Genomic DNA, 14,394 nt, shown 5'->3' with positions numbered 1-14,394 from the left:
GGAGCTATACGAGTACTATCATGCATTCAGGAGTTAGCCCCTCTGTCGAAGCGGCGCCATCAGGATGGGGGTCGTATCGCTGACGCTCCCCCTTAGTCGTGTCCAAACGGGAAGCTGGCCGGTAACAATGGTAATGTAGTGCCGACGTCGTTCTGGTTGACCATCAGTGGCAGTGGCGCTCGCTGCTGGGGTGAGTCCGCCTACGCTCGCGAACTAGTTTCGTTACTCTGCAGTTCTGTCGAAGGGTACCCGACGCAATTGTTCTTGCCAATGTGGTGACGGCACTTTTCTCTAATTTACCTACCTAACCTGCTTGCGGGTTGTCACTAGATGATTATCGCTTCTATAGCTGTTCCAGTTGGTTAGGGAAAAAAGCTGTCCACCTATATGAGAAGCGAGTATAACGTCGAAGGCGTGCAGCTAGTACGAGACGGGATGGGAGAGCAATTTCACTAGGTGCGTCAGCCTAGGAACGATTTCGAGGTGGGTGAAGGGCGAAACATCGCAACATTTGGGCGATGTATCCAGTTAGCAGCAATGTAAATAGAGAGAAATCTTCGTCTCGAGCTGTGTTTGGAGATATGGAGATTAGGTATTTGCTGGATAGCGGGAAGATGGCCTTTGTAAACAGCATCCCTAAATAAGTGAGGGTAAAGGAAATGGTATATTTATGTATATCTTTATACGGAGAAGGACAAAAGTGTCCTAACAGTTCGCGTATATATATGCATTGCTCACGTGCATGTTACGTAAATCTATTCTACATATATAAAATAGAGACTCCCACATTACCAAGTCAACTTTCTGTAAAATGAACCCTGTACATAAGCCTGTTCACGCGACCCGCATATATATATGTACTGTACAAAGGTACAAAAAATACCTACGACAATAAGATACCCCAAAATAAGACATATTCCAAGCTGGGGCTATAGGGCCAGACGCATATGCAGATCATATCCCCAACACAAAATACGTGAGTTCGTAATAATTTACACGTTTATTGCACCTGCTGGTAATCGTATGTACATTGGGCGGAGCATGTGGAAGACGCGGCGGGCTCACGGTCGCACAATATGTGTACGCGTACGATATGGTCGCGCTTGTACCATCGCCAGAGGTAGAAGACGTATTTAAACATGTCTATGTTTATTCGTGTAATATTCGACTGGCTCTCTTATTGTATTTCCTTCAGCTGTGTGCAATCGAAGTCTGTGTGTCGTATTGGTCATGTGTATGTGTGTATACCTTTGTTGGTATATGTATATTCACGTATATACTATGTGTATATCCATACTACGTACATTACCAGCTGATGATTAATTATTATACCACTTTATATTTGTCTCTTCCTTTCTCAGGAGCCGGCAGCTGTCGCACTACCGTACATAAGTGATAGTCATTACGACCAGTTGTATACGTAAAAAAGAATCGTCCACCCGTTATCATACACACTGTCACATCCTACCAAGTTTATATTTAGGGTGTGCGTGATGTCTACAAATACGAACGTCTTTTTCACATATACTCCTTATTTGGTCCCATACGAAACGTCTAATTCTTATTATATATACCAGACGTCAATTTATTTTCATAGAATCAATTTTTATCGTGCACAGCATCTCGTCCTCTGTAAAAGAGAACACTTAGTGGTTATGAACAATAGTATAGCTAACAACAATACAAGTCCGACAAATGTACGCACTTTTCATTTATAAATCTCTCTCAAGCTGCCTGGTACTTCTGGTGTTTAGGAATTGCACGACAAATACAGTTTTGTCTGGCCTAAGAACGATTGTTTAGGCCCGCTGTTCCTGGCCCTAGAGATACAGCCAACTTCGTGACAGCTACAGGACACACGCACATAGGCTCACAATCCCGTCAGTACGTTACCCCTTTTACTGACACACAACTACTCCCTATCCGACCGGAGGCTGTCAACGTTCCATGATTTCTTAACACCGGCTTGCACTGGCACATTGCAGTTCTTGCCAGCTCCTACAATATTTGCCGATTCTTGGCGCCTTCGTTTCCAGGAACTTTGCCTTTATTTCGTTTACCTTACAGTTGTACCTTACTCGGAGGCTTGCTATTTGGGATTTCGTCGCCATTCGGCACTCATCCAATGCTTGCCAAAATATTACAGCGTTGCTGGCAGCATTGCTTGGCCTAGGACAGCCTTTGATGGGAAAAAGGAGCAGGAAGAGAGGTTCGAAGCGGGTATATGTATATATACGTGTATAGAATGTTTTGCATCCGATGAATGAAAGGGCGAATAAGGCTAATCTCAACATGGTCAGCGGCGACACATTGCTTGCTTGGTGCTTTTCTAACATGACATGCAACCGCTAAAGAAAAAAAGATGTGAAAAGGGAATATCTACTACCATCATCTTTATCGACGTTACATATCTATATTTAATGTATCATTCTGGTTGCCCAAGTGAGAAATGAAGATAGGGACTTGGGGCAACTGAAATTCCTCGTTTTTTTCGCTGTGCTTATATTTTCGTTATGCTCGTGATAGTTGTACGAAATTTCCTGCTCACAGTAGGCTAGAGTTTGATGTCCATCGTAAGCACGGCATGACTGGTCGCCGCTGGTTATATTTCGCAGCAATACTTGCATCCGCACCAAGCAATACTACGTTATTACGATCGATACGTTGTTGATACTACTCACTCTAATCCAAAAGCAAATCTAAATAGCCCCATGTTAACTGCAGGAGGCATACCCCTCACCATCGTTGGCCAGATCTGATCCGCAGAAAATGCAGTTGGGCGGAAAAGATCTCATGCGATAGACGCCGTGGTTGTGACTGTATTGCCGTCGCCTTCGTCGTTAACGTACTGGTCTTAATCAAAGCGCTTCGAGTCAACTTTCACAGAATCGACGTCCCCCGTATAGCGGCAGGGCTATGACCGATGGTAGCCTCGGAGACCTAAAAGAACTCAAAAAAATTTTTCTCTACTAGGAACTCGCAGACGTCAACAAGCCAACCAGCTCTCTCTCCGCAGCTGTTCTCGCCTGAAGCTGAGGCCTGCTGTACACTGTAAAACTTTGGTATTAGAGTTCTCGATTTTATAATCCACTCTTCCTATTATACTCCAGCTACTGCTGTTACCATTGTTGTAACTGTCATACCCAACGTGGTGATTCGGCACCCATTTCAACCGACGTCATTGTTTGATATCTCCCGCTGGTTCTATTATGCCTGACGTGATCCTTGCCCGGCGGGCTCGGCTGCTCGAGCGTGCTGCTTTTCTGACCACACACAAAAGTGGTAGCAGGTGTATTGGCGCCTGCTCGCTTCGTAGTCTATAGCGCGGTACCATTGTTTAAAGAACGTTGGTTGGTGCAGGCTTCTCTCTGGTTTCCTGTCTATCCGACCGTCCAAGTTGGAGACCAAGCATAACGCTTCATTTCTGCCCGTCGCTTTGATTCGCTTTGCACAGCGGCTGGTCTAGAGCAGACAAAAGGGTAATATGTGACGAAAGCTCGTTGCTGAAGCCACACGAGCAACGCTAGTGGGCTAAGCCAGCTCGCTACGCAACTATATGTCCTAATATGTCATGCCGTTGCGTCCACTTTCAATCCTACTGTGGCGTCGTCGTAAATCGGCGTAGATCCCTCGAGCCGCTTCGACTTTTGACTGCAACGACATCTGCCTGGTCCTAGTCTGGTCTTGGAATGTATCGTAGCCACAGCTCTAAGGTGCCGACGACTACTCTGTCCCGTCCTAAATTAGCGCTGCAAAAAGAAACCATCAAAGTAACGTCAATAAGAAGGATAAAAATAGAAGGAGAAGTTTCTCTGAAGTGTGAAGAAACAATCTATTTATTACGTTATTTCCTCTACCCACTGCTTGGCTCGCCTTTCATAGTACAGAACGTCACATTACCATTACGCATTGACTATGTGCCATAGCGTGCTGTATATCTCAATACAATTTTCTCTTCCACGCCTTTGACCCAGGTCGAACATCTACTTTATTTTACCCGTTCTCTTTTCACATCCTGTTCCCGTTTCATCCTTTGCGCGGTTGCCCTTATTTCTGAAAAATACTCAACCTACTCTATGTGTAGATTGTCGTCGAAACCATAAGGCAAACATAGGCAAATCACTATTATGCCATATGTAAGGTGGTTGCGTGGTGGAGATTCTTCCCTATTCTTTAGAAGGTGATAGATATTGCCACCTTTTCCTTCTTTACAGCGATGCCCCCTAAAGTTCATAGTTCCCGTTTTGACTCAATAAATATGTTAACTTTTTCGTGTGACTTGCGGTGTGGTTACGGCTCTACCTTGTTAATTTTATGTTTCTCTTCACAGGAAGCTGAGGTCGAGACCGGGAATCCCATAAGCAGATCTCGCATGCGTACTACTTACTGTACCTTTCCATCAGTCCCACGTCTGCACACATCGGCCTTTTTCTTCGATAGAGCCCTTCTTTCTTTATCAAGAGGGCGTAGTCTCTTCCTACAAGCCCGTCCTTGCTCCCGCGCTCTTCCAGTATAGGAAATCGATGTCATTTACAACAATAAAGATACGTTGCGGTGTATCTGTGTGTGAGAACGCAGCACTCACTGGCTTAGAGCGATGGATACATAACTGACCAGAGCAATGGCAATGCTGGCCACTAAGGTGAAATTGCAGCGATACCTACATTGTTTCAGCTAAAGATGAAATTTTACCAGTAACAGCAAAAACTCTCTTAGACGCAGCTCTGCCTGGCAACAATGTCACCATCACTAGTGCACAAATGGGTTAAAGGTTCCGAGAGAGACGGAATTCTTTAGCAGAATTCGGGTCGGCTGCATTCTTTGGAGCTCGAGGCACTGACACCGCTACTGCTTTCTGTCGCCAGCTCAACAAGATATTTTATCAGGTTGCCGACCCGATTAGTGGTTTTCTGTATATCCTTCGCCTTGTTCCTCGTTTGCAGTCAGCTTCTGTTCTTTAGGGTATCGTAATAACGTTTACGCGCGATTGCACTAGTGTTGCGCTTCACTTTTCGTACGGCGGACACCCAATACACAACGTTCTTTAACCTATGCACTTAAGGTCTAAGTGCCTCGTACGACTTGAATCCCAGGGTGACAGCGGCCACAATGGTAACGTTAGTCGACTCGGCCCCGGTTTCAATAACCGTATATAGCCTTGCATTTTGCTCGGCGTACGAAGACAAATAATGCACCGGATCTCGTTCTTCGCCCATCTGCTCGTATTCGAATTTTAGTCGGAGCAAGCATCGGTGTCAAGAGTGCCACAGTACGTCAGGATGCTATAGAAAGGTAGTTCAGGCTTAGCGGCAGATCTTAATGCTCGCAGGGTTCATTTCCAATACCTCCTGCAGTTTCAAGGATAAGGATAACTCTAACGGCAATGGTAAAAGAGCGGCTGACAATCACCCGCTGCTTCGCATCGAAATAACGTGAAATTTAATAACAAATCAGAAATAACGTAATTGATAGGAATCCATAAAGGCTGATGATGCAGCGACAGTAGCGATGGTGGCACCCGCTAAAGCAACGATTTAGACGGATTTCAAATAAAGGCTAATACGCTAAGCTATTCTAATATTCTTATTCTAAAATGAAAAATATCTTTTTAGTAGGAAAAAGTCATCTTGGTCAAGTTACAATATCGCTTGTGGTTCATGCATAAAGTTATGCATTTTCTATGTAGCGCGTTCGTACGGGTTCTCATTGCTTCTTTTTTGTTTTTCCAAAAATATATCTCCAAACTTCACCCATCCAAAAAGCTGTCTATGATAGGTTTTTCAGGTGCTCGCGCTTAGTTTGCGAGGTATGCGATCTGCCGTTCAAAATAGTAAACGTCTTCAAATGATACTAGCGATGACAGTTATAACTACAGCAGCGAGTTATAACCACAGTAGTGATATAGTTACCTGTGCGCGCGCTTCTTTCTAGGTTCTCGCAGCACCTGCTGAAGTTCGTTAACGTCGATGACGCACTCGCCAAGCACCTCTCCATCGGCGGTGACTACCTGTAAATGAAGATTGGCTCCAGCTAACTGTCGCTCTTCTTCCAAGATGTACCGCGCCGTACAGTTGAACACGAACTCTTCATTCTCTTTACACAGATGCCCGACTGGTGTTGATTGAACTTCAAAATCGGCCAGCTCCCATGTGACGACCACGTTTCGCTTGGCCAAGGCCAGCAAAGAAATTCCTTCGGCGACCGAGAAGTGAGCCTGTAATAGAGAGCATATATTTCTGTGAACCCTAACATACGAAACTACTACTTGTAACAAAACCCCTTTCCGTGTTATTAAATATAATCGTCATAGTTTGCGCTCATCTGCCAACGCACTATCGTTGATTGGTAGCTCAGATGACTTTTGTCTGTTTGTATTTCGATAAACAATAATGCGTTGCGTCACGCCCCAAATACTATGATCTCTTACCCCCTAATCCAGAAGCTCAATCCAAAAATGTCGAGGGACAGGCACACAACCCCTTTTGGATAACCCTTTTGGGTTGCACTCTATTTAGCGCAACCAGGGGGCGAGGGCATACGCTTATCACGCACTGTCCCGCGTTTGCCCAGTTAGTATTCCTATCGCCCCGAACCTTTGTGCTTCTACTTATAGCCTGCTGCAATTGTTTACTGACAAAACCTGTGTAACATATATTGACTATTCAAATATATACAACAGATCTTTCAGCTGTTTTGAGGGGGCATCTAGTGCCCGCGAGTATCCGGTCACTCGCGATAAAACCACTGTGGGTCGGCAACCGATTCGCTGACGGTTAAGATGAGACCTAGAGCTGCCGTCGAATAAATTCGCTAAGGGCTTCCTTGTTTTACGCGTTAGTGGGTGATGCGAGCCAGGCAATGTGATACAATTTATTTTTGGATCGCCTACCCCCGTCTATTTCCCACGTCTACCCTCTCTTCTCGCCCGGCTTGGCTCGTATTTGAAAGATTGAACGGTTTACAAGTAATATAAAGGTGCTGAGATAGACAAGAGAGAGCTTTTGGGGTTTGCCAGCTACCTAGCAGAGGTGATCTGCCACAAAAAGTTCTGATGTACTGTGCTTGAAATATAAGATGGGGAAGTATATTTTGGAATTTGTATAATAGGAAGGATTGCATTGACGAAGCCATAGTCATTATTATACTAAGTATGAAGACGTAGCTTGTATGTAATGGACTGATTGGCATATGGCTACGGGGTGTCAATATTTAACTTGAAAATATATTTTTCTTTTCAATTAATTTTAATATGGCATTATAATTTAAATTACCTACGTATGGGCAATCCGTCCTTAAAATGTTTCAGCTTGAAATACGCGTACCAGACTGTGGCCGGTTGAGATGGCTATAAGCAAACGGCTTTTTCGTCAATGCATTAGAGTCAAGTGGCAAACAGCGCCAACACAAAATCGTGCCAATGGCTTTTGTTAATACTACAATTATTATTTATTTTATGAAAAATTTAATTAACAGCATGCTCCCAGCAGCTACCCAGTAAAACTTTGAATACAAAACCAGAAGTACATACGATTTGTTTCTCTGTAAGTATAGTAGTGTGTGTTGCCTATAAACAACCGCATCCATAAACGAAACTTCACTTTTCATTTTAATGTCGCTTCTATAAGGTTTCACTACAGCCGATCTGTATCGTGGGGACCTTTTTTCGTATTAAGGCGCCCATATTTGGACAGCAACGTGGTATGATCACCACCAAATGCATCTCTTCTACAATAACCAACATTAAATAAAATAAGCCTACCTTGTCAATATGTATCTCGAAGTGCGGTGCAGAGCTATCCGCTAACGATAGCTCCGTCATCTCACTCACGCTATCGTCACTCTGTTCGAGTTGAAAGCACGAAGTCGAACCCATCGTGACATACAGAAGACATTGGGGTGCAGCATCGATAATACCGGACAAACAGGAACAACAACAAGAACGCAAGAAAGGTGAAAACTAAGCAGTAAACTCGTTGGCAGCCTAGGGATTTAGAATATTAAAGCAAAAGTATTGACCACACAACTTGTCCTAGCAGGCCTGCTTCTACCACTTCATCAGACGGGACGGTATATCATAATGGCAAAGTTAGCCGGTAGGGGTTGCCTCGCCGTCGTCACCCCACTCGGAGGGACAAAAGGGGCTTCCTGACGCATACGAAAATGCTGCAACCCGCCTGCCAGATATAGTGCGTCTATGAGTGAAACTATTTTAAAATGCCTCGCCGGAAAACGCGTCGAGGAAAGTCGTAATGATGGAGGATGACACCGTCTCGAGTGGCTGTGCAAGTTGTTCTTCAAATGCCGCCTTAGTTCCTGTTCGGGCGTCACAACCCCTCGAATCCCGGTATACGAGGGCGTCATAAAAGTTCGGATCGGCGTTATTGGAGGTAAACAGCGACCCGCCAACCGACTGCTTTCATTCAGCGTATAAGCAACGCGAATAGCTAGAGGACAGTAGGAAGCAAGGGATCGAGATTGTCGCCTGAAAAAGCAGGTTTAAATTGGATTAAGAACGGCAACTCACCGATAGGATTTTTGTCGTCTGCTTTAATCTTGAGGGACCATGATGATGTAGTGCGCTAAAGGGGCCGGAGGGCGACACGAACGAACTCTGCTGCTCGGATGATCTGCGGTTGTTGATAAGGGGTGACGGAGATAAAAGAACAGAAGGGATGAGAAGGAAAAAGTAGACGAAAAACAACCACTGATAGGATATACTCAATGGAAAACTGCGTAACGTTACTTATATTGGCCATTTTAGTTATGTTCATTGTATTTTTAAACATATCATGACACAGTTCTGAATGGCCATATCACATCGTTCATTTTGTCGTCTAAATATAAAAATAATTAGAGTAATAGAGCTCGTTAGCTCTTCTCGTTCGTACACTCAGAGTTATTTACTGCGGTAAGTAACCGATCTGAGCCTATTGAATATGCATGGAAATAATCTCTATCTAATCTCTTCGTTTCGTTTGAGTGTTGCATAGAAATGCTATTTTGTCTAGTACAACTTACCTAAATGCTTCATATTATCTACTACCTAATGATTACGATAGATATATCTGGATAACTCATATATAACAGAATCATTTATCTTGTAGTAACAACAGTTGCACAATATACCGCATGCAAATAAAGGAAGCCACTTAATTGACACTTAGTTCACCCCCGAGTGTTGGCAGCTATTAGGCGAAGATTTGGAGTCTGAGCTGAGCAAGGTTATTGCCAGTACTCACCGACTGGTTTGTGTCGCCTCGTTTTTGACGAGTGCTGCCCTCTGATAGCCGACGGCCGTACCAGCTCGACGTGGATGCAGCCGGCTACTGCCGCTGTCGCTGTCATCGTGATTCAAGCCTGCATTGCCTAACATGCTATTGTCCTGATGGTCCATGTTGTCAGGACCCTCGCGCAAGGAACTCGTTGACTCCTCAACGGAACTCTGTTGTTGTTGTTGGATTAATAATCGCCGTCGAGGTTTGGGCAAGGGCACACTCGAGCCTTAATAATAAATATATGCACGTAGGATTTATTCATCTTCCAATGACCATAATAAGTAATAGAAAAGTTTTTCGTTTAATCGATAAAAAAAAAAACCCTAAACCAAACTCTGGCGATAGGGCGTGTCGAAGTCGACTTCTTGAAATGAGCGAACAGTTACATTCAAGCAAATAGAAACATATTTAGAGTATTAACAACGACCTTTTCAATCCGCTTTTTAATTAATAAAAATTTTACGCGCTTGCGAGCATTGCGCCGCTGGCAAATTAACTAATAAAAATGCACTGAATGGTATCCTCTTGTAAGCCTAAGTATCCCTTCTCTCTGGTATGCCTAAGTGCATAATCAGACATGGATATATTTAACATAAACTTAATGTGGTTGTGAGCAACGATCAGCGATTTAAACAAACGTAATTTAGGCCAAAGACAAAAATGTAGTGGACAAGGTATGGGCTTAGGTAAGACACAAGATTATGTACTAGTGGTGGAAGAGAGGACAACGAACATAATTTGTATATAAGGCGCCGTCGACTCGTGGAAGAACCCTATCACGTGTTACGTCAGCATCTACTCGCTAACTCTGCCTTTTTGGGTAAAGCACAGGCCACGCTAGTGTGAAAAAAACAAGCTACTTCAGGCTCGTCCCAAGCTATCGGAAAGTCCCCACCGAAGGGGCTTCTTGCTCTAACTTATAGCATATCGACGTTGCTGCACAGGGCTGAACCATGGGTACGTCTCTTAACTAACTAAACCATCCGCGGCGACAAATGGTTACCGATTAAACTAAAAGCGTTTTTGCTCTATCGTTGTGCTTTCTGTTGATTGTGCCGCTCGAAATGTTTGCACGCGGCATCACATTGTTCCTGTACTAGATGTGTCATATTGTGGGACGAGGATCACACTTACGGGGCCTGGTTTTTATAGCACCTAGACATGAAACCCATCACTTCAGTAAGAAAACGTTATACAGTAGAAGAGCAAGTATTGAAGCATCCGTAACGTACGGACGTATTGTTATATAGACGCTTCGAAAGTTGCTTTTTGATTACTAAATCGAGATGTCCTTAATTGCTTTACTGACTTAAGGTATTTAGTTTCACTTCTATCACTGTCGGCTAAGTTTTGATCACGTAATAGGAAATAAGACGTTAAACGAAGTTTATTCTTAAGCCTTTTTTCGATTTTGTCATAATCTATTAAGATATATAAGGATCAACGGAAGATCTAATGGACTAATTCAGCGAAGCTACTATTGTGAGGAGGTTTTAGATTTACCGTTTGACAAAGCTGATCCGGATGGAAGCCTTTGCTTAGGTTCTTGATAATGGTGGCGCTGCTGATGTCTCAAATTATCAGCTTGCATAGTCGGACGGGGGTTGTCTGTACTGTAAATGCCATTTAGCTCATATGTGTTTCGCGGATCGGAATTGCTCCTGAATCCGTCTTTCTGATCTCTGACCGTTCGTACGCCGTCGGACTTTGCTTTCAGTCCACTCGGGCGTTCCCGACGCCGTTCCCTATCAAGGTTTCTACCTGTTGATCCGTTTGCTTGGGATTCTCTGCTAGATTCCTTGCTATGCCTTTTCGACGATTTTGACCGACTTCTCCGGGCATCTTCGACCACCTTTTCGATATGCCGCTCAAGATTTTCAAATTTATCTGCTCACAGACAAATTACATGTAGTTGACCGAATATAAATAGGTAAAAATAAATACAAGTAAAAATGAAAAAGCAAATACGAACATTCGCATAATGCAACATCGTTTTATAATAATATTACAAGGATACTTACGATTTGTGATTGTTGTAGGTATTATTTTTTTTAGTTTAGAAGCAACTAACTTGCGAGTTATGGGAGACGACCTACCTACCGTTTTACCTTATTTATTTCTTGATAATTCGGGCACACGTTAAGATAATAGTTAGTACATGTTCTTGTTTTTTCTGGTGAGTTGGTATCAGAAAAAATCTCTAATGATTGCTAAACCTATTTTAGAGCGATGTCCTCGTTTTTCATACAATGCACCATATATACGTGGCTATCATATCTTTCAACCTGGAAGGCTACGTTTATCGGCTTACCCGCACTTCGCTTATTGGACTCGTTTGCACAATGATTTTCGGCTACGAAATGGAACACTATAATACATCAAACAAGCATGTTCGGTTCTATTAATTCCAGCATGATGCACCGGTCACCATAACAAGGCGAAGTGGAAATAGCCGCTCTCTATATAACACCATAGTTCACTGCTTGTTGTTTTGTTACGTCATTCCTGTTTAGGCGTAGCGTCTTTTGGCAGGAACCGAAAGCGGATTCAATTCTTCAACGTAGATTATCGGGGTAATCCACTGTCTCGCTGTGTACTCTTTGCAGAACAAGTGAAAAGGGGGAAAGCAACATCGCCGACTATCTACCAACCCAGAACAGTTTCTACTACTGCTACGTATCCTAGGAACACATCGTTAAAGCGTTGGTCTATAAGAAGTCTCCAGTTGTCTAACTGTATCTAAATTCTAACCAGAAAGCCACCAAGGGAGGCATCTGCAGATTTTCCCAGGCTTTCCTAATCGCTAACATAGTTGTCGATCTGGTGCCTATATCGTCCTTTCGTTTTAGTTGCCGGTACTTCGATTCGGCAGACATCGCGTGTGCCGTGCGATTTGCTGACAAGATCGTCCGTTGCCTGCGAGGCAGTCGGCTGCAGACGCGGTAGCGTGCGTTCGCTCCTCTCTTACAGGACAACTAGGTAGAAGCCTAGCTAACGGATGCAGCTAAGCAATGCAACGTTTGTGCTGTCTCTGTATGCTTATATCCGCTTACCGGCAGTCTACGAGGTGGCCTTTTTCCGACCTCCATTCGTCGTGTCCTTTTTTCCTTTAGGGGGTGTTATTTAGTCTAGACAATAGCTAGGCTTAGTTGGGCAAATACGTAAGCACCCAACAACGAACGGTGGTACGGTTTGAGCTCAGCCTTGGTAAACGTGGTCGTTCGGTGGCTCGCCCAGTTTCCTCGCTGGGTAAGAGTACTACCTACCCACGCCTCTTCCCGTTCTGTGTTCCGCATTACCTGCATCCAGGACCTCTTCTAAAGATCAGCTAGTTCACCTCTTACTTCTTCCAACGGTTCTATTTTATATACATTTTCCTGTAGGTCTTTCCAACTCACCTTCGGGGGATTGACAACTATCTTGCTATTTCGTTACTGTCGATCCGAATAGCTGGATTTTAGCAGAATAGGCCAATAAATGCCGCAAGATTCGTCTATTCTTCTTTGTGTTTTTCCCGCACTCCCTTGGTATGTACCCTCCATATCTCGTTATTCTTAGTATGAGCAGAACTATAATATAACTAGCACTTCGAACTATACTACCAAAAGCAATTTTCCGAGGACTCGCTTTTCCTGCATTACCATCCCTAAGCCAACAAGCCAGGCAACCTATGGCCCGCGAGTTAACCTGTGTGTCCTCCGTGACCTACCCTGCAACTGCAGCAGCATATCTTGCAGAAGAGCGCTTCCGCCCAGGTCCTCATCGGTTGATGCGTGCACGATGGAGTCGTGTGTCGCTGAATCGCCAGTTGCCAGTCCTTCGCCCGCTGTAGATGACCGTTGTTCCTGTGCGGCCATGCGCTCCTTGAGCTCTTCACTTTGTCGAACAAGTTTTCGATTTGAATCTTCAACGATGTCACGTTCACGTTCGAGCTCACCGATTCGTTGCTGCAACTAACGTAATCAAAATAAACGAAAGCAGAATAACGCTGACAGTAGTTGTTATAATAACCGCCGCGTGTGACGGCCCAAAATATGGGTATATAGGCAACGAGTTTTCCCCCTCTTTCTGTAACCATGCGTGTATTCGTGTAGCCCTTCCGTTTTATGGCTGTACAAACGATAACCATAAGATTCTCTAGGAGTGGCTTTCGGCCTTGGGGAACGGAACAGACTTTGCAACCGATTGCCGTGCTATGGGGCGTGCGCCAGAGGAAAACATACATCGACAAACTGGGTCGTGTGCGTTAATTGCCAATGCAAATTTGAGCTCAGAGATTGTATTGTAACGCGTTTTCCCGTTAACGCTATAAACATATTATTAAAATGCCATGCTGCGTATTAGCGCAATGTATCGGGTAATTTTAAATAAAATGAGCACGTTATTATTATTATGACTATATAATTATTGGTACTTTAGAGGCAGAGAACTGGGCGTATTGTCAACGAGTCTAACCTATTCCACATATACTTTGTATTAACGAACCTAAAAACTAAAGTAAATTGTTATTTATAAAATGGTATTGAATTCGATAACGAAAAGCTTTTTTCATACATTTATATGATCTAATTAAAGGTAAACAACTAATTCGAATCCTTAATTTGAGGCAAACTTATTTCAGCCGTAAAATCAAACTCCCGTTCCCGTAAACTCCCGTAAACGTCCCCTAAACTACTGTTTATAAGTGTACACATTATCGACATCGAACAGACCGTTCTGTAGGCATGCGTGCCCGTACGGGCGTCCAGCTGGTAAAATCTGGCCATTCTTGTTTGTCCTATAAGGATATACCTTTTTCGCCACTTAGCGCCATAGCAAATATAATCGGCTATCTATCAAGCATCCCATGGTTCACGCACACCATCGCACACGAATCGACGTTAACGTTCGGATCTGTTCCATCTATCGGACCCGCCCGCTGGACAAGAGGTAGCCTTCTAGTTGTTTTGCTATACATGCATTATGTATATGAGTAATATCGTTGCGGATACATCAAACGCTAAGGTAGTACGAGTTACCCCGCGGCCTGTTAGGTAATCAAACCTAGTGAAGCGTTGTTGGCCTAGCTTTGTATGGTCAGAGCTACCCATGAATGACGTGGCCTTTATACGCACATCGT

The 14,394-nt window shown here is 43.8% G+C and overlaps 1 protein-coding gene across 3 annotated transcripts in view; it reads right to left on the bottom strand.

Annotated features, from left to right (window-relative positions):
* Positions 1–981: 981 nt before the first annotated feature.
* LOC111271009 (uncharacterized) overlaps positions 982–14,394 on the bottom strand; it is a 33,916-nt gene continuing 20,503 nt past the window's right edge. For all 3 annotated transcript variants that reach the window (XM_022851520.2, XM_022851523.2, XM_022851522.2), the window contains exons 7-13: positions 12,985–13,228; positions 10,779–11,162; positions 9,240–9,501; positions 8,525–8,627; positions 7,760–7,840; positions 5,910–6,214; positions 982–3,749 (exon numbers count right to left, since the gene is read on the bottom strand). In XM_022851520.2, the coding sequence (XP_022707255.1) occupies positions 3,674–3,749; positions 5,910–6,214; positions 7,760–7,840; positions 8,525–8,627; positions 9,240–9,501; positions 10,779–11,162; positions 12,985–13,228 (1,455 nt within the window). In that variant the 3' untranslated portion in view covers positions 982–3,673. The remainder of the gene's footprint in view (positions 3,750–5,909; positions 6,215–7,759; positions 7,841–8,524; positions 8,628–9,239; positions 9,502–10,778; positions 11,163–12,984; positions 13,229–14,394) is intronic.

Source organism: Varroa jacobsoni, unplaced genomic scaffold, assembly GCF_002532875.2.
Source record: "Varroa jacobsoni isolate VJ856 unplaced genomic scaffold, vjacob_1.0 contig00279, whole genome shotgun sequence".
In the NCBI taxonomy this organism is placed as follows: Eukaryota; Metazoa; Arthropoda; class Arachnida; order Mesostigmata; family Varroidae; genus Varroa; species Varroa jacobsoni.
Note: the sequence above shows the minus strand (reverse complement) of the source record. Positions and strands in the feature narration are given on the sequence as shown.